The sequence below is a fragment of the Dermochelys coriacea genome, chromosome 4 (assembly GCF_009764565.3).
Source record: "Dermochelys coriacea isolate rDerCor1 chromosome 4, rDerCor1.pri.v4, whole genome shotgun sequence".
Classification (NCBI taxonomy): Eukaryota; Metazoa; Chordata; order Testudines; family Dermochelyidae; genus Dermochelys; species Dermochelys coriacea.
The window spans coordinates 120956944-120972412 of NC_050071.1; the positions used below are offsets into that span (position 1 = coordinate 120956944).

Genomic DNA, 15469 nt, shown 5'->3' on the forward strand with positions numbered 1-15469 from the left:
GTTTTTTTCTCCTGTTGATAATAGCTCATCTTAATTAATTAGCCTCTTACTTCACTTTTTCATGTTCTCTGTGTGTGTATATATATCTTCTTACTGTATGTTCCATTCTATGCATCCGATGAAGTGGGCTGTAGCCCACAAAAGCTTATGCTCAAATAAATATTAGTCTCTAAGGTGCCACAAGTACTCCTGTTCTTTTTGCGAATACAGACTAACACGGCTGCTACTCTGAAACTTATAACAACCTTTCCAGACTACTGTACCCCTTTCAGGAGTCTGGTTTGTCTTGTGTACCCCAAGTTTCACCTCATTTAAAAACCACTTATTTAGTACAGTACTCAAAAATCAGACAAAAATACATAAGTCTCACAGCACACTATTACTGAAAAATTATTCCCTTTCATTTTTACTATATAATTATAAAATAAATCAATTAGAATATAAATACTGTACTTACATATCAGTGTAAACAGAGCAGTATAAAGAAGTTATTGTATGAAATTTTAGTTTTTACTGACTTCACTCGTGCTTTTTATGTAGCATATTGTACTCCCTGGAAGACGTCCGAGAACCACTGCCTTATAACATACAATACAGATAGTGTTAGTAACATTAATACATGTAGCATCCTACAAGCATTTCATAAAGCCTAAACACAGTCCTTTCAACATAACTATTTTAACAATGCTAGCACACAGGTTAGCTAGACTGGTTTCCAGCTATGCATTTGTCAGTGTTCAGTGAGGCCTAGGGGCATTGGCATGAGCTGGCAACTGGTCTGCCACTGTCCCAGTAGTATCCCCAAGAACAGGAAACTGTAGCACTGGGAGATGACATGATTCACCTCAACTCAAAGCAAAACTGGGACTCAGGATAGTTTCTAGCACCGACACTGTCTTCTCTAACCACTGGAATTTCTTGCTTCTTTTAAAAATAATTCAAAGTTAGTTTGTTACAATTCAATAGAGCTTGTTTTTCAAGTTCTGAGCACTTTCTAACAAACTAGAACATACTACAGCTGGAAAAAAGCATTGCTTTAGTGGCTTGTTGCATATGCTGAACACTGGGTGATTTTGATTACATGGATTTCACTGTGGAACTGCTGGGTGTGTGTGTTATGATAAGACTATCATTTGTCCAGGGGATATTTGAAAGTGCTACAATATCTTACTCCATCTAAGAGTCTTCCCCCTTTTTCCTGTCCCTCATTCACCTTGTCACCCTGTGTGGTTAAAAGAAAAACAAAATTAGGGTCCCCCAGCACCTGCTAAGGTGCTCCCCCTCACCTTTGCCAATGATAATCTAGGTGTTAACAATAATGGTGGTATGTGCCTGATTTTACTTAGCCCATCATGCTGCATGTAAAAAGTTACATTTTGGCTGTCCTGCTACATGTGTAGGAAAGAGGCAGACAGATTGGGAGGAGGGGGGGAACACAATAAGGGGCACTTCTCTCACCTGACTCTGGTTCACCCAGACCTGTGCTGTTGACACTTAGACACTGATTCACAGAAGGATATTTTTGTAAGGAATAATCCATGCAGGTGGTGGCTGTGTGTGAGATGTATTGATGGCCACAGCTGGCCAGAACACAGGCAAAAACTAACTGTGCAAAAAGCAGCATTAATTGAGGTCAAACAGAGAGACCCAGAATTTTGCCTATGTGTTGCAGACCACAGCACTCACTTGTGTGATATGCATATTTTCTGATCGAATCATCTTATTGCCCAGTGCTAGAACTCAATGGTACAAATCAAGTCCACTCATGGTTCCCTTTTTACTCTGTTATCTTGTTCATTAGCCATTTTCTCTCACACACACACACACTAATTCTATACACAGAGAGAAAACACGATGGCTGATCTCAGTTCTGACATTTGTCTTCAGCAGTGAATTATCCTGTCTCAGCAGGACTGAAGATAACAGAGATTATCCATTTGTTATATAGGAATGCAACATACTTCTTGCTCTCCTGCCGTACATAAGGGCTGAAACTACTTTAAATGACTACCATGAAAAATCACAACAGAAGGTACTGGTCAGTTAATGATAGTGCTCAAACTTTTCATGACCCTATGAGTTGTTAAATCATAAGTGAAATAACATTCATTTAACTTAAAAAAAAAAGTGGCTTGTCAAAATTGACTTCCAATTTATAATAGGTAAAGTCTAGTCTGAAGTTTTTCTCCTCGGGTGGTGCTTGGGGGGCAGGGTGGCAGTAAGATTTGTCTATATTGTCACTTCGTCGGCAAAACTTTTGTCATTCAGGGGTATTAAAAAAAAAACACACACACATCAGAACAACAAAAGTGTTACCAATGAAAAGTGATGGGGTGAACAGCACTTTGTCCGCAGGAGCACTCTCCTGCTGACAAACAGCAACTATACTGTGTGCCTTTTAGTGGCATGGAGGACAGCTGTGTCGCTAAAAGCCTCATAGCGTAGCCATAGCCTAAAGCAAGTGTGTGTTGTAATTACATTGATGACAGCCTAGAGAAAGGAAGTAAACGTTAACTGTCTAATCCAGCAGTATGCTAAGAGCTATACTGATATTGCCATCAATGTGGAAACAGGTGGATAGTATCTTGCACATGGTGCTGAAAATGTATAGGAGTGAAGAGATAGAAACCAAAAGAGGAGAGAGGGTAGAGATGGACGAAGAGGGGATAAAACAGAGAGAGGTGACAGGAAGAGAAGGAAAGTACATATTGCGAGAACCAACAGTTCTTATCATTCCAGAGGTTCCACTTCTGGTATTACAGATGGGACCAGATTTCCAAAAGAGCTTAGCTCCCATTTAGGGATCTAAATACCAGCCAGGTAAGATTTTCAAAGGCGCTATGGACCCAGTGGGCTGAGCTCCTTTGCCAATCTGGTCCTGAACACATCTGTTATCAAGTCATGTAAACTCTCCCCCTTAGCTTTCCCATCTACACCTAAAACAGGTCAACCTAGCTACACTGCTCAGGGCTGTGAAAAATGTCATGCCCTGTGCAGTATAGTTAGGTTGACCTAACCCTCGCTGTAGAGCCAGCTAGGGCAACAGGCGAGCTCTTCCATAGACCTAGCTACTGCCTCTCGAAAGGGTGGATTTACTACAGCAACTGAAAACCCCTCCTGTCGCTGTAATAAGTGTCTATGCACTAGCAGGGCTGCAGCTCCCTAAATAACACACTGGCGGTGGTGATGGAAGATGCTTCTATCTCCAACTTTTTGTGAGAAGACTTTATAAGCCTCTCCCACCCCCCCCCCCAAAACCTGAGCTTATTTTACACCAAAATAAAGCCTCTCCCTCCATGTTCGGTTTCCAGAGTGGGTGGGTTTTTTGTGCCCCCCGCTTTGGGTCTGTGTCACAGGCCGGTTCTGGGGCTCCCACGGGCTGCCAGGTAGGGGGCGCTCTGCCTGACTGAACTTGTTTCAGAGTAGCAGCCGTGTTAGTCTGTATTCGCAAAAAGAAAAAAAAGAGTACTTGTGGCACCTTAGCGACTAACAAATTTATTAGAGCGTAAGCTTTCATGAGCTACAGCTCACTTCATCGGATGCATTAGCTCACGAAAGCTTATGCTCAAATAAATTTGTTAGTCTCTAAGGTGCCACAAGTCCTCCTTTTCTTTTTGTCTGAACTTGGCGTTTTCTCTCAGCTGTCCGGGTTCCCTGATCAATCGCCACCAGGTGGCAAAGACCCGCCATGAAGTGAGCTGTAGCTCACCAAAGCTTATGCTCTAATCAATTTGTTAGTCTCTAAGGTGCCACAAGTCCTCCTTTTCTTTTTGCCAACACAGACTAACACGGCTGCTACTCTGAAACCCGCAGAGACGGGCGCTTTCCTCGCCTCAGAGTTGCCCCGGCTCTCCCCGCTTCACCGCAGGCCCCCCTCCTCCCGTGCAGCGGGGCACCCACAGCAAGAAAAGGTCGCCCGCTGCTCCGCGCTCTCGGCCGCTCCATCAGTCTCCCCTTCCTCGTGGCCCTCCAACCCCCGAGAATTCAAAATGGCGGTGGGCGGAGCGACTCGGAAGCGGCACAGCACCCGGCCGCGGGGAAGCCAAGCCGGGCCCGGCTAGCTCCGCCCCCTCCCTCTGCAAGCCCTCTCTCGCGTGCTGAAACGCTTCTCCCGTCGGTCGCTCTCTCGCCGCCGATTGGCTTCGCTCGATAGCGGGCGGGGCCAGCGAGCGGCTGGAAGGGGAACAGCGGCAACAGGGAGGAATAGCGTCAGCGGTGGGGGAAGAGCCAAGTGTGGGGAAGAGCAGGCCGAGATTGCTCCCGCGGCGGAGGGGAAGCGGCGCGAAGGCGGAACAGCGGCAGGAGGGTTGGGGCTAGGAGAACGTGACTGTTCCCGGAAGAGCCCGGCGGCAGCGGCCGAGCAGCGCGAGCCCCCCTCCCCCACCGCTGCCGCCCGGCGGGCTGTGTGTGTGTGTGTGTGTGTCCTGGGGATGGGGGGCCTGCTCCCCGCTGGGGGTGGCTCCCTGCCGGCAGGGGCTGAGACGCCGCAGCCCCGCTGAGCAGCCGAGCCTCCCGGACCAGGCGGAGAATGGACCAGCCCCCGGCTGCCCCTTAGCTCCACCGCCGCCGTGGGGAGGGCTGGGCATGGCCCGGCCTGAGGAGACCAATGGACGGCAGAGCTACCCAGGTAGCGTCCAGCCGGGAAAGTTTTTCTCCTCGGGGGGGCGGGGCGGGGCGGGAGAGGGTTACTCTGCCCCGGGGCTGAAAGGGAAACGTGCGATGACCCCTCTGCTGCTTGCCAGCGCGGTGCTGGAAACCTGGCGTGGCCAGGAACAAAGGCGAGTCCGGGCTCCCTTCCGGCGGCTCTGCGGTCAGGGCACCCCGGGTGCGCCCGTGCGAAACTTTCCACCCGACGGGTTCAGCAGGTTCTGCCTCCCTCCCGCGAGTGCTCGGCGAGGTCACCGCCTCGCTCTAGTCACCGGCTGGCTGCTCCGAGCCGCGATGGGTGGCGCTGGGGCTTGTCAGCTGGGGCCCGTGAGGAGCCAGCTCGGGTAGCTACTCACGGTCCCCTCCGTTTTCGCTTGAGATGCCTACTTCCCAGATGCTCTCGGGCCGCTGGGTGAGGCGCCTTCTGGCGCTCCTCGGGGGTGGTTTTCAGTTAGCAAGAGGGAGGTGTGGGAGGCGGGGGGGGGGGAGAGAACTAGTTGGTACAGCTGGTCGAAAAAAATTCAGACACCTCCCCCCCCTTTTTTTTTTCTTTGGTCAAAAATGGTAAAAACAAAGTTATGAAAAATTATTGAACTTTCTGAATTTTGTATGCAACCCTTCTCAAAAAGGTTCTCTGGGGGGGGGGGTTGGTTTTTTTTGAAGTGGCAAAACTAAAAAATATAGATCCAGTTTGAACCCTGTCATATGGAATCAGTGGTTTTCCATCAGCTCTATTAATTGGGCTTCAAAGACTCAATGAAATGGTACTGGAGAGTGCATGGGATATTGTTAAAGTGGTCTCTTCCGATAGAATACTGGTAATTTGACATGGCCTTACATTTGTTTTCAGTATTATTGGAAAACTCTTAGAACAGAGGTTTATTATAACACTGATTCATTCGAACTGTTTGACATGAGGGGAAAACAGGGAAATAGTTTTATTATTTAAAAACCTTTTAAATCCCTTTCTCCAACCCGTAGCTGGACTTGTAAAAGTTCATGGAGTGTTGCTCTGCAGCAGTCTGGTTTGTGGGGGAGAGGTTTGGCTGCGGTGTCAGAGTTAAAAATTACATAGGAATTCTTCCATTTAAAACAAGTTTCTTCCATTAAAGTTTTTGCAGTGATGAGGACTGGCTTAACTCATATATCTCCGTGTGGGCTTTTTTGTCACAAGCTGTTAATGGATCTGAGACAAGTTATATTCAGGTTAAAGGAATTTGTTGTTACAGGCAGTGCTGTGGTATTAACTTGTTTTCCTCCCGGAAGGCCTGCTTTTACATTCTGTTTGAATGCCCAAAATTGCATGCTTTTCATTCATATTGATTTCCTTTTACACAGTTTAAATGTATGCTGAGATCATTTGCAGTAGAGATTTCTAACATACGTACACTGTATGTACGTAATGCCCATGAATCTGGCATACTTAGTGAAACATACTAGAGCCATTTGCTCAAATAGCGTTTCCTCTAAGAATGTCAGAAAGTGTAATGTAATCACTTTGCAGTTCAAAGATTGTATTGGTTCTAAAATACAATGGTCATTATTTTTCAGGCAGGAGTAATGGAGGTAACTATGCAAGATAGCCTAAACTCTGTCTAGTTCTTATGGGCTCCCAAAGCAATATGTAAACATTAATTCTTTGAGTACCACCAAAATATGAACCCTGTTCTGTAGATTGGTGATGGGGGTCAAAACAAAAAGTTAAGTGACTTGGCCAGAGTTGCAAAGCAAATCTGTGGCAGAGCTAGGACTTGTGAACCCAAAAGACTTGACTGCATGTTTTCTGCTTTGATTGGTAGGCTACTATTTAATAAGATGTTGCATTGCTATCAGAATTGTCTTGTTCAACAGTAAAACCGTTACATTTGCAGTATATAGCATGAGAGCACTAGACCTGTGGTGAGATGTAGCCCTAACAGATTGCCATGCTGATCATAAATGAATTAGGGAAGACGTCAGTATTGGGAGTAGCATTAGCAACAACGCTTGGAATTGTCGGCATTAATTTCCAGAGGCTGCATTTATCAGATCTGGAAAACAAATATCCTTTCGCTATATTCACTATACTATATATTAAAACAAACAAACATCCTGGCCTGGACACAGGCATAATAAACCGAATGTAAGTTCCATATGTTCGTTTTTTACTGACAATTGGATACTGTCTGTTGCTTTAATTTATATATTGTACAGCAAATGTATGACATTCTGTAACTTTCAGCTGTATAAAACATTAAAGAAAATTGTAGTTGTACTTACTTCTGCATTTATAGATTGCATATTTAAAGCAACTCTTCCTGTTATGTTTCCTGTGTAAAGGAAGAAATTTTTAAACCAAGTCAGAACAATTGCATGGTGCTGTGTTGAAACCTACTTTGACTTATCTAAGAATCAATTTACTATTAGAAAACTGTTCATCAGCCTCTTGAGCTACTGTATTCTCTTGTTTCAGAGTAGCAGCCATGTTAGTCTGTATTCACAAAAAAAAGGAGTACTTGTGGCACCTTAGAGACTAACAAATTTATTAGAGCATAAGCTTTCGTGAGCTGCAGCTCACGAAAGCTTATGCTCTAATAAATTTGTTAGTCTCTAAGGTGCCACAAGTACTCCTTTTTTTTTTTTTGTATTCTCTTGCTTTCAGCAAGAATGCTTGAATGCTCATTTGTAAGAATCCTGAGAAGAACCACATGATAAAACTGCAGTGAAATTGGAGTAACAGGTCACTTTCACTTTGCTGCCTCTTGAGAAAGCACTAAACAGCATCAGCAGCAGAGCCAGACATTTGGAGTTATTCATTGGGAAGAGCGCTTGAACACGCAGATTGGGGGACATACTGCAGAGACATCCCCTGGTATCAACCAGAAAGCTGAGGGAAGGGTAGAATAGTGAGGCTGTCTCCCCATCCTTGCATTACAGCAACCAGGAAGCTTGTGGAGTGGTGAAGTAGCAGAAATTTCCTACTGAGGTAGGAGAGGGAATCTGAGAGAAGTTGAGGGAAGGGGAAGAAGGAGCTTCACATCTGTCAGATCAGCTAGTCAGAAGATACTGGGGCTGAAACCTGTCAGAAGATACTGGGGTTTTTTTGGTTTGCTTTTTTGGTTTGTTTTTTAAAGACTGGGGGAGAGAGAATTCAAAGCAGAGTATAGGGTCAGTGCTCCTCTTGGAATCCCAGTGCCTTCCTCATTTCCCAGCAGAACTGGGGGAGCGGGTTGGTCATGTGAGTTTTGCCCTGGACAAGGGGACTGTTCATGTTTGGTCTATGGTTAGTAAGTTTAGTCGTTTGGCTTTCAGGTGTCCGCTTAAGTTTCTCAGCGTAGTGTAGCTGCATGGATGGATATGAGTAAAAAATTTGATTTGTTAGTTAAGGGTGAAATTAAGTTGTTGTGTTTTTGTGTGTGTGCGTGCACGTGCGCATACATACTAAGGAGAAACTTTTGTGCTGAGAAAAAAGAGACAAATAGGTAGGTTTCAGAGTAGCAGCCGTGTTAGTCTGTATCTGCATGCATCTGATGAAGTGAGCTGTAGCTCATGAAAGCTTATGCTCAAATAAATTTTAGTCTCTAAGGTGCCACAAGTACTCCTTTTCTTTTTACAAATATGTAGATGCTGTGTGACTGAGAATGTAGTATAGGGAAGAGAAGAACAGATAGAGAAGAACATCTCTGGAAAAGACATGCTGATGGATCTGTTCTGGAAAAGAAGAAAACTTGAAGTGGGACCAGTTAAAAGGGTTTAACTTAAGTGAGAGATGTAGTAAGTAGGGCTGATCAAAAAAGAACTGATAAATACCAGAAAAATTAAAATATTGTCTTACCACTAAGTAGCATTTGTTGATTAAGTTATCAAGCCATCTTTATAGCTTGTTAAATGCTAGAATACTGGTGAAATTAATTGAATGGATTCAATAAACTTGTTTTTCAGCTATGAAGTTGCTGATCCTTGTATTTTTAATATATTAAAATAGAAAGTTGGACATGTTGCAATTAGTAGCATACAGAGTGTGACTCTTATTTCTTTAAATTGCAGAGGATGTGACTGTGGGAGGCAGTGTGGCAATGTGGAGGTTTTTGATCCTATCTATTAGTTTTAGGGCGTGTCCACATTAGAAAGAAGGTGTTAATGTGTGGTAACTCAGGTAAAATCTTAGTGAAGGTAAGGCCCTATGTAGTTCTCACACATTAGTAGGTCAAGGTAAACACTAGGGAGAGGGATCCTTACTATTATACATTACTAGTGGGTATATCCAGTGTACAAGCACTACACTGGCACAGCTGCGGCACTGCTGTAGTGTAGGCTGTAGTGTAGACACTTGATACAGCGATGGAAACGGTTTTCCCATCACTATAGTAAATCCACCCCCTTGAAGTGGTAGCTATGTCGATGGAATAATTCTTCTGTCAACCTAGTGGTGTGTACACCATGGCTTAGATCAGCTTAATATGTCTTTAAGGGATGTGAATTTTTCACACCCCATAGCAATGTAGCTAGTTGAACCTAAGTTTTAGGTGTAGACCAGGCCAGTGTTAAGTTAATACTACAAGTGCCTTATCTTTACTAGTATTCTTCCTCATGTTCGTTCTCTTGTGCTACCCTTTTAAAAAAAAAAAAAGGGGGGGGGGCTAAGAATACAGCTTGTTTCCAAGTGAAGACAAAGGCCTTAGTCTTTGGGCTACTAAGACTAGGCTGATCTTTTCAAGCCCTGACAATACAACAAAATAGCCACAATAACCAAGTCTTGGGGAAAGCACAGGACAAGTTAACTCCCACAACTTGGTAGTATTCACTTTTTTCTCATTTGACTAACAAATTAGCCAATTAAATATGATGTCCTGTAGCAAAAGGAACGGCCAGTTGATGTACTGGTTGATTTGAATGTATGAAGTTTAGTTGGCTTTTAGAACTTTGGGAATTTTCTTAGAGTAACTGTTCTTTTTAAAATGCAACTAAACAAATTATCCCTATAAAAGATAGGAAAGGCCTTAAGTGTTGACCTATACTTAAATGACAGCAACATGTTAAGGGAAATATGAAAATGGGGTGGATTGGAAAGAAACAAAGTTGATTTGCTTAATAAGGCAATCTTAAGTTGAATGGCATAAATATTTCTTCAGAATTGATATTTTCCAGGTGGATGTCAAGAAATTGATGTTCAATAGACTGCAGATTAAAATTGGGCCAAGGTTTAGATGTTGTGAAAATAGCTTTATAACAGCCCCAAATCAATAAATATTCAACGGAAAAAAAACACATTAAGTTAAGCTTGCTTGGTAGTAGGTCGTCCTCATGCAGAACGTTGAATTGAGCTAAACTCAAACATCTGAAAACAAGGAAATGCAGAGCTAAGGTTCACGATGCAACCTTAGCAATGCCCCGATATGCCCCATGAACACACATTCCTTTGCTCTTTTATATTTCAGCAACTGTGGGGTTGGCAAAGGAGCTGAGGAGCTTGTACAACCCATTCACTCTGACCTACAGGATTCAGTCTAATGCTATTAAAAAACAAAAGTTGGAGGGCAGTTGCATATACATACTTTCCTGCTGTTCCCTTGGAGCTGACAGTAACCAATGGGAATTTATTTGCTTCTCCTCCAGGTGCAGTCAGTGTGTTAGTTGCACCTAAGTTAAATGGTGGAGGTAGTAGTTGGGCCTTCTTGGTAAAGGTGTTTTTGAGTGTTCAGGGGGTTGGTGGTGTACTGTCACAGGTAGGGGGTGCTATGCCTCCCTCACCTGAGTTCCCAACCTCTCTTGGCTATCTATTAATCCGTATGGCCACATAATCCTCTTCCCCTCGCTGCAGCCTCAGACATCTCTTCTCCACCCCCAATACCTTCTCTTCCCAGGAAAGATTAAACTTTCTCTTCCTCCCTCCCCCCCCACTTTGATTACAGCTCCTTCCTTCCTTCTCCCCCCACCCCCAATTAAATTGCCACCCATGACTTTCAAATTGCAGCAACCTCCAGCCACTCTGTTCAAAACTTTTTTTGTTTTAGGTGTGGTATAGGGGTTAATTTATCCTTGGGGCTAGTCTACACTGGCAACACTAAAGCGCTTCTGTGGCAGTGCTTTAACATGCCTTGTGTGGTCCTCCACAAGGGGCGCAGCTCCCAGCGTTGGTGCACTGTCTACACAGGCACTTTACAACGCTGAAACTTGCAGCGCTAAGGGGTGTGTGTGTGTGTTTTTTCACACCCCGAGCGAGAAAATTGCAGCGCTGTAAATTGTCATTGTAGACAATCCCTTAGATATGTTAAAGAAGGGTGAGTTCTCGACCATCAACAGGTCTGTGATTCATCCAGTCGTTAGTACCTCTCAGTTTAACAGCACAAAGCAGTAGAAGGAAATTGGGTTTTTGGGGGGCTTCTGTAACTTGGAAACCCCTAAATCAAATGACCTCAAATTTGCATTACTTAGGCTGCCCAGTGCCTCCATGCGGCACACCAAATATCAAAGCAATCTGAGTAACTGTTTGGATTGTAGTGCAGTTACAAGAATTAATATTAAAGTATATAAATTGGCAGAAATGGAAACCCTCTAGCTGTTTTTCTGTAATGGTGCATATGCAGTGTGTATATTTAAAAAAAATTCTCAAATTGGCTCCCCCGTAGACTTAGTGGGTGCCATTCACTACCTTTGGTAAAACTTGACAGTTTGAGACCATTCTGATCCAGATAACATAAATAGTTTGATCTTTACCTCTGGGCCAAAAAAAAAAAAAATCCCACCTAGAAACTTTTTAAAAAATGGTTGTGGGAGGGAGGCATATATCTCCAGCACCCATAGATCTCAACTGATTCCAAATTTGGATCACTAATCCTACCCTGCACCCTCCTGAGGCATACCAAATGTAAAAGAAATCTGATGATGCACATTGATCTGAAAGAATTGAAAAGTTCCACCTTATACAGATGTTGTGATGCAAAATAACTAAAGTAAAGCTCCTGGGTCACTGTAAAGCTGTCTTGATACCTTAAGATTCCATTGAAAACACTTGTTTTGAAACCCCAATCATGGAAGCACTGAAAGTGAAACTGATGGTGTTACATTTTCATTTGACGTGCTGAGAGAAATATACAAAGTAAAGGGTATAAGTAATGACAAGGAAGTAGTTTTTAAGAAAAAAAAAAAAGTTCACTTGTAGAAACCCAAGTTCTTATAAACTGATTTATGTTGTTACTACCATATGATTCATTTGCCAGTGCCCCTCTACCTCAGTTATTTGGCTTATTCTCTGTGTATGATTTTTCCCTAGGCACTGTGTGACTGCTACATAATTAGTAATTTAGTTCTTTAATAAGAGACTTTAAAGTGTTTAATAAAAAAAAACCTGTTCTTTCCTTTCAATAGTTACCACCAATTGGACCAAGATGGCTGATGTAAATGTATCCAACTCCTTAAATGGTTTGAGCTTGATGGGAATTCTGGACACCAAAGTGGGCAACAGTATCCAGAATCTTCAAAACTTGAATTCAAGGGCCCCAAGAGTGCTCTCATTGCCCGAGTATGGACCTAGTCAGCACTCTAGTGTTCTAGAAGATAGCCATAGCCTTAAATCTGTAGATTCTGGTATTCCAACTCTAGAAATAGGGAATCCGGAGCCTGTTCACTGCAGCGTGTTAAATGTGAAGAGAAAACAGTCTGAGCCTGAAATCATGCCTGAGAGAACTTTTCAGAGTGCATGCATGCTGCTGTCTTATGTGCCTCCACTTTCTTTGAATGCTGAACATGAACACAGTGTACGAAAGTCCTCAACTTTTCCAAGAACTGGATACGACACAGTGAAACTATATAGTCCAACTTCCAAAGCTCTGAACAGAAGTGATGATATCTCTGTCTGTAGTGTGTCTAGTCTCAGCACGGAACTGTCAACAACTTTATCTGTTAGCAATGAGGACATTTTGGACTTCATGGTCACAAGCAGCTCAAGTGCAATAGTGACCCTGGAGAGTGATGAAGCGCAGTTTTCAGATGTTACATTGAATCCCACTAAGGAGACCAATGATCAAAGCCAGCAGGTGTATTGTCAAGAAGCAGATGCGGACAGTAAGTTGAAAATATTGGGACCCTTCACTAGCTTCTTTGCCAGGTAATGGGATTTTGATACTTAATAAAAAAAGTTACAGCTTTCTGACTATGTGTTGGGGGCTAAGAGGCTCTTAAGAGGTTTTATGGTAAGGAGTTACACATTCAGCTAACACCCAGAGGAACTGGAATTATCAAGATTACTGCCATCTTTCTGCTCTGCCTCAGTAGGCCAGAGCTGCGCATAGTTGAAACACTGCGGTGTGTAAAGTTCTGTGTTCTGTGGTTGGGATCCACAGAAGCTCGAACTCTGCACATGAAGTTAATGAAGGTGGAACTCTCTTCTCAGCTGTGTTTAAAGGGAGGAAGCGTGGTTCGGAGGAAAGGGCTCTGAACTGGACCCCAGGAGATTTGGATTTTTTTCCTGGCTTTGCCATTGACTTACTGTATGACCTTGGGCAAGTCACTAAACATCATATGCCTTGGTTTCCCTATCTGCTAAATTATGAGGATACTTGCCTACTGTTGTAAAGCATTTGGAGGTCTAGGGATGGAAAATGTTCTAGCAGTGATGAGTATTTTATTAATGTAAACACATTCCACTTAAAGTCTAAATATTTGTCAGGCACTTTTTGTTTGACTGAAGGTCATCAGTTCACTGATAAGGTAACAAATGACTAAGGATATGGTTTAGTCATGGAGATCACAGATTCCATGACTTTAACAAACTTCCATGACTTCTTCGGCTTCAGCCCTCTCCCGCACAGGGCTCAGGCTTCAGTCCACCCTGTAGTGGTCAGTCTCCCTCCTCCCGGTTATTTTTAGTAAAAATCGTGGGCTTTTGTGAACTTTTGTTTGTTGCCTATGACCTGTCCATGACTTATTTTTATTAAAAATAATTATGACAAAATCTTAACCCTATGACCAATGGTATTTAGACTGCTTATCTTTGCTGTCAAGATTAGGAAACAATATTGTTGACCACATCACTTGCTTGTGTCTGCATGATGGGAAAATGCCAAGACCAGAGTTAGAATGTGGAACTTGAACACTTAATTATTGAAATGGCAACATCTGGGGCAGTACTGAAGCAGTTACATTTCTGAAAGGCTGCCCTGGCTTCCTACATTAAAAATAATGTATTTAAACTGATATTGAGCTGGTACACACAAACCATAATATGTGCCATCCTAAATTCTTTTCGTTTGAGGTACGTTAATTTTTGGAGCAAGTTGTTAGTATGGTGTAGAATTCCAAGCAATAACTGATTGGAAGTTATTTCTGTGTTCTGCAGCTTTAGCTATAAAAAGCCTATTTTGCCTATCTGATTATTTCAATGAACCACTTACTCTTCCTTATTTAAACGTCTCTATTTGCCGAAAGAAAAGACTGACAGAACAATCATTTGTTACTTCTCTGAAAGCGTTTCTTAATGGGGGGGGAAACCCAAAAGCTGTTGATTTAGAACTATTAAACTGAGTGATAAATCACAGCTTAGAGAACAATGTCTTTATTTTATTCTTGTTTTGAAGTTGCAGTATATTTGAGTACTCCACTATGGGCTTGGCTCATCAGTAATAGTTTTACAGTTCTATGTGCAAAAGCTTTTGTGGGCTTCTACCTATTGGTTGCCATGGCACCAGACTTAATTCAGGAGCAAAAGGATTCTAGGCACTTCAGAGCCTATAGAACCTGGACTTTTGCCTCCCTTCCTGTTCAGGATGGTTGTGAGCCCAAGCAAATGCTGTTCTATTGCCTGGAGAGAGCAATGGGCTTTGTCCACAGAAATTTTTTTCTTTACCTCCCCACAACCCGGAAAAATTCCAAACAAAATGAAACAAAGATACCACTGGTGTGGCTCCATTAGTGGAAGCACCAGTGTAGGTAATTCTAGTAATTCCACCAGTGTTGCAGTGATGGAAATACTTTTAAGGTTAAAAAGCCTTGTCTATACCAGAGGTTCTCAAACTGTGGACCACCAGGGGTCCACAAACTTAGATTCATAGATACTAAGGTCAGAAGGGACCACTCTGATCATCTAGTCCGACCTCCTGCACAGCGCAGGCCACAGAATGTCACCCACCACTCCTATGAAAAACCTCACCCATGTCTGAGCTATTGAAGTCCTCAAATCATGGTTCAAAACTTCAAGGAGCAGAGAAGCCTCCCTCCAGTCAACCATGCCCCATGCTACAGAGGAAGGCAAAAAAAAACCTCCAGGGCCTCTCGAATCTGCCCTGGAGGAAAACTCCCTCCCGACCCCAAACATGGCAATCAGCCAAACCCTGAGCACATGGGCAAGATTCACCAGCCAGATACCCAGGAAAGAGTTTTCTATAGTAAATCAGATCCCATCCATCTAATATCCCATCTCAGGGGATTTGGCCTATTTACCCTGAATATTTAAAGATCAATTACTTACCAAAATCACATTATCCCATCATACCATCTCCTCCATAAACTTATCGAGTAGAATCTTAAAACCAGATAGATCTTTTGCCCCCACTGCTTCCCTTGGAAGGTTATTCCAAAACTTCACTCCTCTGATGGTTAAAAACCTTCGTCTGATTTCAAGTCTAAACTTCCTGGTGGCCAGTTTATACCCATTTGTTCTTGTGTCCACATTGATGCTGAGCTTAAATAATTCCTCTCCCTCTCCTATATTTATCCCTCTGATATATTTATAGAGAGCAATCATATCTCCCCTCAACCTTCTTTTAGTTAGGCTAAACAAGCCAAGCTCCTTAAGTCTCCTTTCATAAGACAAGTTTTCCATTCCTCGGATCATCCTAGTAGCCCT

The 15469-nt window shown here is 43.1% G+C and overlaps 1 protein-coding gene across 2 annotated transcripts in view; it reads left to right on the forward strand.

The window, feature by feature from the left end:
* Nucleotides 1–4142: 4142 nt before the first annotated feature.
* TBC1D14 (TBC1 domain family member 14) overlaps nucleotides 4143–15469 on the forward strand; it is a 119968-nt gene continuing 108641 nt past the window's right edge. Inside the window, exons 1-2 of one of the 2 annotated variants that reach the window (XM_038400295.2) lie at nucleotides 4143–4627; nucleotides 11995–12733. In XM_038400295.2, the coding sequence (XP_038256223.1) occupies nucleotides 4585–4627; nucleotides 11995–12733 (782 nt within the window). In that variant the 5' untranslated portion in view covers nucleotides 4143–4584. The remainder of the gene's footprint in view (nucleotides 4628–11994; nucleotides 12734–15469) is intronic. The other variant, XM_043512487.1, reaches the window with a different exon arrangement.